This window comes from Hippocampus zosterae, chromosome 1 (genome assembly GCF_025434085.1).
Source record: "Hippocampus zosterae strain Florida chromosome 1, ASM2543408v3, whole genome shotgun sequence".
NCBI lineage: Eukaryota > Metazoa > Chordata > Actinopteri > Syngnathiformes > Syngnathidae > Hippocampus > Hippocampus zosterae.
In genome coordinates, this window is record NC_067451.1 from 11314913 (window position 1) to 11327251 (window position 12339).

Consider the following 12339-nt stretch of genomic DNA (forward strand, 5'->3'; position numbering starts at 1 on the left):
GTCACAGCAGGGCGGATTGTCTTGAATTTATAACATTTCAACCAATTTAACATATAAGAGAGATACATGTCATCTAATATTCATAAACTGGAGAACATACATTTTTTTCTGAAATGCTGCAGTTTAATATGGCATGTGGCAATGCTAAATTATGGAGTAGTAAAAACAGCAAAATGTTCGTTAACGTTGATGCTTTATGATTCTTAAAATGCGGTACTTGTAATTTTACCCCTTGTGGAAAGAATCAGTGCTCAACTTCAGCTTTGTTGTATATGACTTTGGAGCACAATTTTCCTCGATGTAGGCACTGGGAACTGTGGATAGTGTTAGTGATTTGCAGTAGCATCATACCGATGAACATTACGCTACTAACACGCTACGATATTTTAATGTCGGTTACTACAGTGGAACTTCGAGCGGTTTGACCTGAAACAGTTCATATTCTGATAAAGAGGTAAAAAGGGAAGAGCATTTTGAATGACAATTAAAACCAATGAAATAGAATTTTATGTCCTCACTAAATTGTTAAATGTCACTTAAAACCGTCCATGCAGGTAAGTAATTATTCATTTTTTTACTGTGATAGTTTGTTTCTGGAACAGGTTACAATTCACTATTTCCTATAAGAGCATTTGTTTCCAAATGACTGCAAACAGTAAATATGTGTATGGATCTGGTACAAAGTTCTACCGTGAGGAAAAATTACTCTTCTACGTGAGTAGCGGAGGTGAAAAAATAAACAAGCTTATTTATGGTACACTAAACCGGGAGTTATCATCGAAAAGGAAGAACATTAAGAAGAGAAAAATACAACATTTCTAGGACCATAGAGTGAAGTGCACCAATCGGATCCCAGCGTCGATATTTTAAATGACACCATCCGCCTGCAGAGTTCCGCACCTAATTGCACTTATTGAAAATCTCCAAAGGATTATAAAACATGTCCTAATGTCAAAGAGGTGGTCATTGAGGACACACACGTCTACCTGAGCTGCTATCAACATTAGGAGGGCATCTGTAAAAGGGTAAAAGGAGCCAGGATATCATTAGCGGCCGGGGCCGCTAAAGGCCACATGCATATTGAAAGCTTTGAAAGGCCAAAAGGGCTCTCCAAAAAGACACTTGTCTTCTTCTTGTTTGCCACACGTGTGCGACACAGCAGGGCATTCAAGAAAGAGAGAGAGCCATAGGAGACTGCTCTCAGGATGGTGCAATGCAGTTGTATACTGCTGCAAACTTGTCATCCATCCTCCACAGTTGGGGGATATCCAGGATTAGTCGCCAGCCAATGGCAAATCACTTTATATTGACACGTCAGCACAATTAAGAGCCAGTATGGGCAACTTAACTGCTGGCGGGGCTCGCAATTTTTTATCAGTGTTGCCGGTGGGGCCACATAGGACCTCGCATTTGTATGACAAAAATGTCATTTTAAATACGGACAAAATATGTGCATACATGCAAAATAGAGGCTCGAAATGAATTTCATTTTTGAGTATAAAAGGTCCACTATCCTGACCCAACAACAAAAGGCTTGAAGCAAACAACAAAATAAGATCACAAGTGTAAAGGGCTCTCTAGCATACATATTCCCATTCAAGGATGGCACAAAACTGCTGAACAAGAAACCAGCATTAAGTGAAAGAACTAAATTTGTACATTTGTTCACAAAACTCACTCGAACGTTTATTATTAAGGTACTTTGTGTGTTCTACATATAATTTTCAAATGGGAAAAATTATATAATTATACAGTATGTATTATATATATTATATCAAGAATAGTACTCAGCGTAAGTGCAACTAAACATGTCTGCCATTTTGTGGTGATTTGAGATATTACAACTTAAAAGTGCAGTCGATCCCTGCATATTTGTAATTTGGCACTTTCAGATACACATATTCAGATTTTATTTCTTTTATTTTATTTCTTTTCTTCTGTATTTATTCTTATTTTTTGTTTTCAGATTTTGGATTCCTTCATCCCCATTTCCCGACTGTTTTCGGGTTTGTAGAAAACAAGTTTTTTCAAAGAAAAGAAAAAAGCAGTTGAGGGTGGTAATCAAGGCCACTGTAGAGTGTGGTTGCATGCAGCGCATGGGCCACCAGTTGCCATTCCCTAATTTGGTCTTTTCAGTAAAACGAACAAGTTCCGGCATTCTGAGAGGACGCTGAAGTACCCGAACATGTACAAGTCCCAACAGAAAGACCATAACCGAGATTTGTAACCGGCCTGAGAGTTGTGAGGCATATGTGCTAAAACACTAGTGTACCATATTGGCAACATTCGGTTTCTTTGATGTTCATCTTGAAAACAAAATCACAAGTGGCCGCCATCAGTGCAATTTTCTCAAATATGAAGTGAGCACTTGAAATGCCACTGAAGTCCGAAAAACGAATTCACGAAAAAAAACAAAAGTGACTGTTGAAATACAGTACATGACTTATTCTACTGCTCATATTGCTCTTTCCACCAATTTTCCATTTGTGCTAATCATGTGAAGTTTTTCAGGCAAGAGCCAGTGTCTGAAATATCACGCTAATTTTGAGCCATTGATGCCTCGGAATTTGGACATGTACGTGCAATCGGTGGATATTTTTAAATGAAGCGGAAAAGGGCGTTCCCAATGTGGAGGAGTAAAAACAAAAGGGTCAACCTTGAGAAATAATGACGTAATACACATTAAATCTAATATAAAGCTGTTGAGTTTTTTTAAAACCAGATTTTCTTCAGGCGCTAATGCACAAAAACAGTTTTTCCTACACAAAAGCTAAATTTTAAGGAGTAATTCGGTTCCTATTTCATCCATATTTCCCATTGTAGCTCCATCTATATATCTTGGTGTATTTGGCTGCATCACCTGGTGTGCAGCGGCCTTAACATCATCTCTGCAAAAAGATGATTTCTTTTACAGTCCTCATTTTGGCTCTCCTGCGATTGTGCAGGTGTCCCTAATGAAGTGTCCAATGATGATACGTTATGAGGCAATGCTGCAAAGCCATCAAGATCACCTCCTATGGATATATTGTATGTGCATGAATGATTTTTGGATTGTGTTACACATCTGCTTAAAAATGCCAGAACCGTTACAGCTATTAGACTGCTTGATTTACAGGCTATCTGAGGGGAAAAAAAATCTTTACGTTTCCAGTCTTCAATTCAGTGGACATGATGCTCGCTGACAACAAAGCCCTTCGTTGTCCGTAGATGCAAGCCAGGGTGGCTCACGTTTCCTTCAGCAGATTGAGCAGCGGCAAGAATATAAAGGCGATGACGTTAGCGTCAAGTAATAAATAAGCATATAGAAAGTAAGCGTTGACGGATTTACGTCAAAGCATCCGAGGGGGTGCAGACTGACGATGATGACTGTCAGAATTCAAGGACATTTCTGAGGGGTGGTTGAGGTCAGAGAGCAGATCAAATGAAACTTTTCTCATCTGCCATCCAAACCATCTCCCATTCACAGACAATAAAATACATCACAAAGTCAAAGTTAGTCGTCTTCTTGAGTGATGCACTGCTCAAAGAAGCCAAAAGATATCAAAATACATTGATTTTTTTTTTACGGATTATTTTCCATTCATGGAAATCCTTTTTTTAATTTATAAGTAAATGATGAGATGAAGTGTATTTTATTTCCAATGGTACTTCATGCTACATATTGATTTAATACTCGGGTTGGTTTACTCCACAATTTTTTCCTTCAAAATTTTTAGCCTATTGGCTTTTATATGTGCAGTGCTGCTTCCTAGAAATGATCTTAAGTATTGTTTTGGGCAAGGTGAATGAACACACACCTTAAGATGAAAATGACCATGTTCTATAGTGAATTTGTTTTATATTAAAAAAAAACATTCTTCGGCTGTTTTAGGTCGACCACCACATTTGAATCAACTGAAATAAAGCAACGTATTTTCACAAGATAACGAAGGTTTGCTGTCTTTTACTTTGGTATAAAAAACAATATTACTTAAGAGTACCTGAATTAATAATGTCATGTTGAATATGATTTTCCATTTTTTGTGTGAAATAAAGACGATTAAAATTCACACGAATCATAAAGTAAGAAACTTCATGCGGTAATCATACTTCGGTACATACATTCAGATTATTGTCATGCACTTTGCTTTGGAGTCAGCTGGTCCTTCCTCAAGCATTTCCAGTTGGCTGCTGCGAGCCTCTTTAACTGTAACACGCAAGAGGGAGCAGAAAATCCCTTTTCTGGCCTCCCGCTCCACTGGCTGTCTTGACGCTTCCCTCTGCTGTCTATTTTTAAAATGCACTTTAAAACACATTTTTATTTTTTTTGTTCAACACATCATGAGACTGCCTTTTTATTTTATGTCCAGCTTTTATGTAGGTATAACACATTTCGGTTTGGGTTTTTTTAAAGTGCACTTTCAATAAAAACGCTATGAGTTGACTATTTATGTCGCAGAGAAAATTATTATGTATTATCCCAGCTGTAAATATTACCTGTAAATGTCGTAATATCACCTCATAGCACTTACTAGGCAACCAATCAGAGGGCATTTTTTCAAGGTCTCTGGTCATTGCTATGATGGTACGTTTATACTCTAACACACACACACACACACACAGACACACACACACACATGAATAAAGGCCTGCAACTCAAGTTGGTACCTAAAGTGGTCTTCAAGGCCCGGCTGAAGGTGACACGTCCCTCCATTCAGGCAGGGGAAGCTAACGCAGGCGTTAATGGCCACTTCGCAGTCCTGACCCTGAGAAAGACAAGAAAGTGAAAAATAAAATTGGATATAATGACAGAAATGTGTTGTGAGTGGGGAAAAAGTTACCAAAAAAGATACTGCCTTCAGCAGGCCACTTCACTGATAGCTAAGATCACAGCATCATCTTCCGCCGTTCTCTTGTCATTATTTCCTATTCTTTTCTCACACGGATGGATTTTTTTTTTCTGACAAGTTTTAATTAACACTGTCACAGTGCATGCCCTAGGAACACTCATGTGCACCCAAACATACCATTTTCCAGTCTGTGACTTTGACAAGAGCCTTTGTCCTCCTTTTAAAAGTGCAGTGGTTATAAGGGTCGCATTCATGTACAAAGATCTGTAAAAGTGTGGATAATGGAATCTATCATTTGACAAATGAATCACCTTTTTAAGGGCCTCAAAATAGGAACCTTAAAAACCATTTGAATAGGTTTTGATGCATGTATGTGTCCTGATGTTAAAGGACACATACACACACACACACATATATATATATATATATATATATATATATATATATATATATATATATATATACATTTTATAATACCAGTAATACTCCCTCTGTGCTTTTTCCATTCAGGATGTCTGATTTGTGATGATGTCACAGTCAGAGCTTTTAATTGACCTAAAGTTGCGGCAAGTAAGTAATTGGTTCCTTATATTTATTTGTTTTCATGCTTTGGATGACATATTTTTAGCCTCTTCACAAAATTGATTCACCATTTTATTTTTTTAATTTGTGCTATCAACTGAATAAAAAAATACTGATGTGCCTGCTATTTTTTTTTCTTGGTTTCTGAAAATGTTCAAATGCGACTTGGGCAATTATGTTATTAGACTAATGGTATGCACAGTAGATATTACTGGCTTTTTAAAAATAATATGAAATAATTTATTACAAATGATCTTTTACACACTTAAACTATGGCCCGCAGACCCCCGTGGATCCCCAGAACCAAGTTTTGAGAAGCACTGTGATTCAACCTTGAAAAATGGGGAAGCCCATTCATTGCATCCTTGCTCCTTCAATTATACATGAGTAGAAACACGTTTACACATACACACTCCTCCAATGTAGATTTCCCCTTGTCAGTAGAAGATTAGCATGCCTTTGCAGTTACAAGACTCAGGAGAATAAGCACAGACCCTTTTGTCTTTGGGTCGGTCAGAACCTCCGATGCAGTCATCATGTCTTCGCTGATGAACGGCCCCATTTATTATGCATGCACGGCTGGAGCTAAACCGGATAAACCCGCTAATACCATGGGCTTATGCGATGTGGTTATCCGTCGAGGATCTGGGATTTGGCTGCACGTAAAGCCAATTCTGCGAATTACACGATTCACCTGATATCTCTATTTTCGGATTAGTCATATTCTGTGCGAGCGCAGTTTGATATTCGGGTGGGAATTAGCTCTCAAACCAATATAAAGTCAACTCATTTGCGGCTCGCGAGTTACAAATTCAACAACTGATTTATTCATTTATTCATTCTTACATTTTTTTGGTGGCAAATTTCTACAACTGTTTGTTGAGAAGGTTTACGTGCTTTCTTTAAATACTCGAAGATGCCTGTAAAAGCCCTGGCCAAGAGGAAAGTGATGTCAATGAGGTAAGTTCAATTGATGCATCTCAACGTATTTGGATGTTGGGGAGAAGCTAAACGTGGCCTGGGCTGTAAATGGGAAGTCACATGGTCCAGAGAATGGGAAGACTACATTATTGGGAAGTTACATCCATGAGAAGTTAACTCATTCATTTTTCTGTTGTGTGCGTGTGTCTCACCTTAAATCCAAATGGACAGGTGCACTGGTAGGATCCAGATGGGTCGGACACACATGTGCCGTTATTCCGGCAAGGCTCCGCCAGGCAGGGGGCACATTTCGACACAAGGCTGATATCCACTGGACCTGAGCCATTAAACAAATGAAGAGGATGACAGTGTTGCTAAGAAATTAGCAAGATGCTCCAGCTCTAGCCAGAGTGTTGATGCGGAAACAATCCCTTGCCACCTAAATTAGAGGCACACCCCAGCAAGGAATGTATTATTCTTTTGGGATTTAACATGGCCGCCATTAACTCATTTAGTCCGTTTTCGCGGCTTTTTGGTCAGGAACCTCTGTTTGTGGCTCAACCAAACCATGTTCTAACACTGATTACCCGGTACTTAACAGACCATGCTTATTATTTTTGTCTGCCCAGAGAAGAGTCTCCTCTTTCTTTTGGGAACTTCTTCTGAATGAAGATTTCAGTGGGACATAAAACATTTCATGGTGGCCCACAAAGTGTTTAAAAGAGCCTTTTGTACCTTTACACTGGAATTTGTTGAGTGGTGTGGTCAGCAGCAGCCTGTCAGCCATGTCAGGAGGTCCGGTGCAGCGAGCGATGCCTGACAACAATCACTCGGGTTTTTAGGAACATATTCCACATAAACAGCATTTTACTGTTGTATGACTTGTATGACTCCTACCAGGTTCTTTAAAACCAGCCTTCACCCACTGGGAGAGCCAGCGTAGCTCGCAGTTGCAGTACAAGGGGTTGGCACCGAGAGCCCTGCACACATTTTCACAAAATAGCGTTCCAATAATCCGTTGGTATTGCCGACACCTTTTGTGATGTACTCACAGGTGAGACAAAGCGGTGAGGTGGTTGAACGCGCCGTCTGGGATAGTTGAGAGGTCGTTTCCGTGAAGAGTCCTGAGAAAGGAGTGGATATATGTAGCAATTTCTCTTGATTCGCCATATTTGCAACACCATATGAGATAGTAAGGGGTCATTACAGAGTTGTGGTATCCACCCAAAGATTAATAATATGAATCTACCTGTCAATTGATTTGATATGAAACTTTCATGCTTTTGATTGATCTCAATGGAGTATTAAAATTCATCGAAAAAAAAAACACGGAGTCGCAGCCGTCATGTGAGGTAAATCACATCGACTGCCAGACGGCCTTGTTCAGGTCGATAAATTATTCAAATTATCTGCGGCACAAGACCACCGCGCACGTCTATAATGGAACATGACTAAAATATTTATAGATAAAAAGAAACTAAACAGAAAGCTTGTGTTCACAGAAATGAAGCTGCTGCTACTGGAATGGAATATAGGACATAGTGTGTACAAATGTGCCTTTGTGTATTTTAATGGAAAGTGTGCGTGGGTGCATGTGTTTGTTTTAACAATATCCTTTGATAAGCAAGGCAAGGAAAGGCAGATTTTTCATACACAATGTGATTTTATGTGCTTCACATAATGAAAAAAATGCTACACTTAAAAACAAAATACAGCAACTACATCTTTAAAATAGTGGAGAAATACAGGTGTTCGTCAACAAATTGCAGCAATCTGGTCTTTCTTGACCTCACCCAGGCTTCTGATGCTGTTTGTTCGAATTTTCTGAGATAGTAATTAAAAAAATCAGATTTAACCATCTACATGAAAATGAATTAACACTTGAGATGTAGCATATGTGGAATGAATGTATGCATGACACAAGTTTCACTTTTTAAAAAAAATAGAGGATTCCTGAAATAAACTTTTTTCATGACATTCAAATTTTTTGACGAGCACCTGCAAATACACTCATGGAATGCTTCGTTCTTCAATCTGACACCTCAAGCATTTAAAACTCCTGTGATATTTTTGCATCAATTTGTCAGTTATTTTTCCCCTGAAATACAGGTTAGTTGTAGGTACAGTATGATTTATTATTAACCCTGTAGAATGAAAATAAATGTGTCCATTAAATTTGACACACCAGAGAGTGTTGCTATCAACCATGCTAAATTTGAATGATTTGAAGCAAAAAAAATAAAATAATAAGGATCCAAGATGAGGTATTATGATGAAAAAATAGTTTTTTTCTCTACTCTCAAATGCGGGTGCTGTGGGCGTATCCACTGAATGCGTTGAAACCGCAACCTATGAAACTGTCAATCAAATAGTATTACTATAACTCTTTATACCATCTTTCATACGCCTACACATTACTCCATGTTTGAGCTGCAAATACATATCCACCTTAAGCTTCCGCTCGCCACAAAGATTTTTAACACCGTGAAAACGAGGCACTCTAAGACTGCCCTGCCAGAGTGAATCCCCTGTAGACATAGTGGCTGTCAAGCAGATTTTTACACTATACTCTTCTTGCTCTGCCAACCTTGCCCGAGTGACGTACGCTCACTCATGGTACACAACGAGCAACTCTAAAGGTGTCCACGCTGGCGAACTAGCCGAAGGGAATATTCTTCTTTTTTTTTTTTTAAAGGCACGTAACTGTTTGGTTAGATAAATACCGATGCGACTGAAGGCACACATGTTTTAGTAGGGAAGGGGACACTCATGCGAGGGCCAAAGTGGGTCACTGGGGTCCATTTTAGCCATGACCTCACCAAAGTAATTTTACATATACATTGGATCTTCTTTTAATTAATTTCATTAGGTCATTGCTTATCAAGTAAAATGTGTTTTTAAAAAATCTATTTTGGCACGTGAGTACAAATCTATTTTCTGTATGTAAGTATGTATGTATTTGTATGTACAGTATATATATATAGTGTATATACACACACACACACACACACACACACACGTCTGTGTTTAATTACTGTACATAGTGTATGCAGCAATCTGTCTCTGCTGCACAAAAGTGCATGTCTGCCAAAAAAACTTCACCGGGACATGTTTTTGTGTCAGTTACTAATGGCTCTCCCTCCACTGCTTGGTCCAGAGGAGTGCTGCGGGTAATAAGAGTGTGACAGTGATGACTGCCCGGCAACAGGTTACTAAGCGGGGGCGGTCCCCAAGGCAACATGAACTGAAATGAAAGGAGGATAGGCAGGAAGGATGAAAAAGGAAAGCAATCTGTGAATGTCCGCCAGGTGAGCGCTTGGAACTAAAAAAAAAAAAAAGCTTGCTATTATTTTGATGTCCTTGTTTGTACTTGGCTGCATATCTTTTCAAATGAAAATTTGGGTGTCAGACTATGGTATCAAAATACAACAAAACATACTCAATATAACACAATCTAAATCTTTATTAAAGTGGAGTCAAGATGAAAGTCTCTTCCACATGCACTCGCGCACGCACGCACGCACAGACACTCAAACACACACATAGGAGTATTTGTGCATTAGATCTGTCTTTAAGAGGCGTGGCTGAATGAATGACTGAAGAGCTGGAGTCAAGTTGGCCAGTTAGTCTGAGTGTGAAAATCTGGTTGTGAGTTGGCGACTGGCTTACATGAAAGCATGATTATGTGCAATCCACAAGGTAGACAGAGCTGCATTGTTAGCTCATATTAGCACTGGCTAGCAGGGTTATCAATGGCACGTACAGTACTGTACAACAAAGTGAATGTGTTTGATTTTAATTGTATGGACCTCATGCACTGATCTCCACACTCACTGACAAATGTTATTTAGTTAGCATTTTGCCGATGATGTTCTGTCTAGTGCACATCATCTTCATGGCGTCTTGCTTTTGCCCTTACACGCTGGGATGCTTGAGGACAAGTAGTGGGTCGCCACACAACACCCTTGCCCCCATGTCATTGTAATGAAAGCTATACGTTTGACAGTTGGGTGGGAAGAGCAGTGGCCCATTTGCATGAGGGTAAAACACACCCCTAAATAGAGTAATTTCATCAAATGTACGAAATGTGGATGAGTTGTAATCCTTTTTCCTTTTATAATTTGACTAAATAGTAGTTTTCAACTACATAGTAGTCAACCTGCTTTCTTATAAGGAATCCAAACACAAGACGTGCTGCACTCATCCGGGACATACGACAACGCTAGTGCTGCCATGACACCTGCAAGTTTTCTTTAGAACCAAAACAGGCTCCAGGGGCAGCACACTTAAAGGTGTAATGTCAGTCTGGTGTAATAATCACAACTTTATAGCCCCAAACAACCTGAAGGTGGGCAAAATGATTGTAACGGTGAGACATTAAGTTCCATTTATAAGTCACAAAGGACGACCAGGAAATAAAAACTGAAAAATCTCAAGTTAGTGAAAGAGAGAGGGCTGTCAGGTTGATGAAAGGGGGTGTGCGGCTTTAAAAAACTGGGTCAAGTGAGAGTGCGGTTGAAAGACTTGTAAAGAGGATTTGAGACGTAACATTTGATGAAACGATCATAGAGGAAATGATCAGACACAAACTATTGGCACATTTCCGTGTAATGAAGCCAGAGGGTCTTTAATATTAGTTATGCATGACACAAAATCAGTTTTACTGATTGCAGTGACGTTTAAAGGCCATGCAGTGCGATTCTATTAAAAATGATGTGCCTTGAGATACTTGAGACTTTTAATTTTCTCTGGGACTACACTTGAAACTCAAAACTTGCGCTTCAAATTATATTTCCATCCATTCCCAAAAAAAACACTTTGATATGCTTTTTAGAAAAACAGAGTACCGGTAATAAAATACAATAATTGAAGAGAATGCAAAAAGTATATATGATATATTTAATATATTTATTTAATGCTACATTTTAATTCATTGTGCTGCTACTTTTGGTGTGCACTTCTTGGCCACTGGGGGCGGTATACTACAGACATACAGACACAAACCATAAGGACTTCTATTACGGTCACAGAAAATAAGATTCTATAATGCTAGTTGCTTTTAACAGAGGACAAAATATATATGCTAGTGAGTCTTCCTGTATGTTCTATAGGCTATGCATGATGCCGTACCGTTTGTTTTCAAATATTCATGGCTTTAAAACCACGACTGTCAATGCTAACTGTTACCATTAATATTTCAAAACATGTTAGCATTGAGCTGGCAGGTCTAGCTTTTTTTTTTTTTTTTAAATACACGACTAGTAATTCTTTGTTTTGTGAAACAGTGAGCTTTATCTGGGAGGGGTGTTAACTCATTCTGTGTTCTGTGTGTGTGTGTGTGTGTGTGTGTGTGTGTGTGTGTGTGTGTGTGGCCATTTTCAGACCTTTTTTTCCTCACTCTTGAAAACATTTGAAAAACATTTACCTGGGATTGAATGTATGAAGTCTGAAAAGATATATGAATTGATCCTGTTTCATAAATTGTTCTTAAACATCTTGAAATCAACAGGACAGTGTTTTTGTCATTTTGGAAACTTAATTTTATTTCATTACTTGTAAATGTTTTCAATGTTTTTTAAGTTTTCTGTTAATGTGTTCAAATGTTGCCTATGTATGTTCCTTTCATAAGTTTTGGTAAGTTGCTTTGCTTCTGAATGTTGTTAGCTGTTGTGTTTGTAAATGCTTTTGGACATTGTGTCTGTGGCACACTGAGTTGCCTTGTGTCCGAAATATGCTATGTAAATAAAGCTGCTTTACTTATTTGCCAAACTGCTGATGACTGGGAAGTGATTTAATTGTTCACTGCTGTCATACAACGTTTGTATTTTGTAATTGACGAACTAAGCACCTCTGCGACTTAATTTTTTTTGTGTGTGGAAATCACTACAGCTCACCGGAAAACCTAACAATTAATTAGAAATTAGAGGCCAATGAACAGCATCGGATTGACCATGGCGGCAAGGCGGCAAAAGGCAGGCACGCTGTGCATTTGGGTCGTGAGAAGAGG

The 12339-nt window shown here is 38.7% G+C and overlaps 1 protein-coding gene across 4 annotated transcripts in view; it reads right to left on the minus strand.

Moving 5' to 3' along the window:
* Positions 1 to 12339, minus strand: part of slit3 (slit homolog 3 (Drosophila)) — a 242678-nt gene that overhangs the window by 28576 nt on the left and 201763 nt on the right. For all 4 annotated transcript variants that reach the window (XM_052086348.1, XM_052086267.1, XM_052086418.1 and 1 more), the window contains 5 exons: positions 7385 to 7456; positions 7230 to 7312; positions 7068 to 7148; positions 6545 to 6669; positions 4648 to 4745 (listed from right to left, as the gene is read on the minus strand). In XM_052086348.1, the coding sequence (XP_051942308.1) occupies positions 4648 to 4745; positions 6545 to 6669; positions 7068 to 7148; positions 7230 to 7312; positions 7385 to 7456 (459 nt within the window). The remainder of the gene's footprint in view (positions 1 to 4647; positions 4746 to 6544; positions 6670 to 7067; positions 7149 to 7229; positions 7313 to 7384; positions 7457 to 12339) is intronic.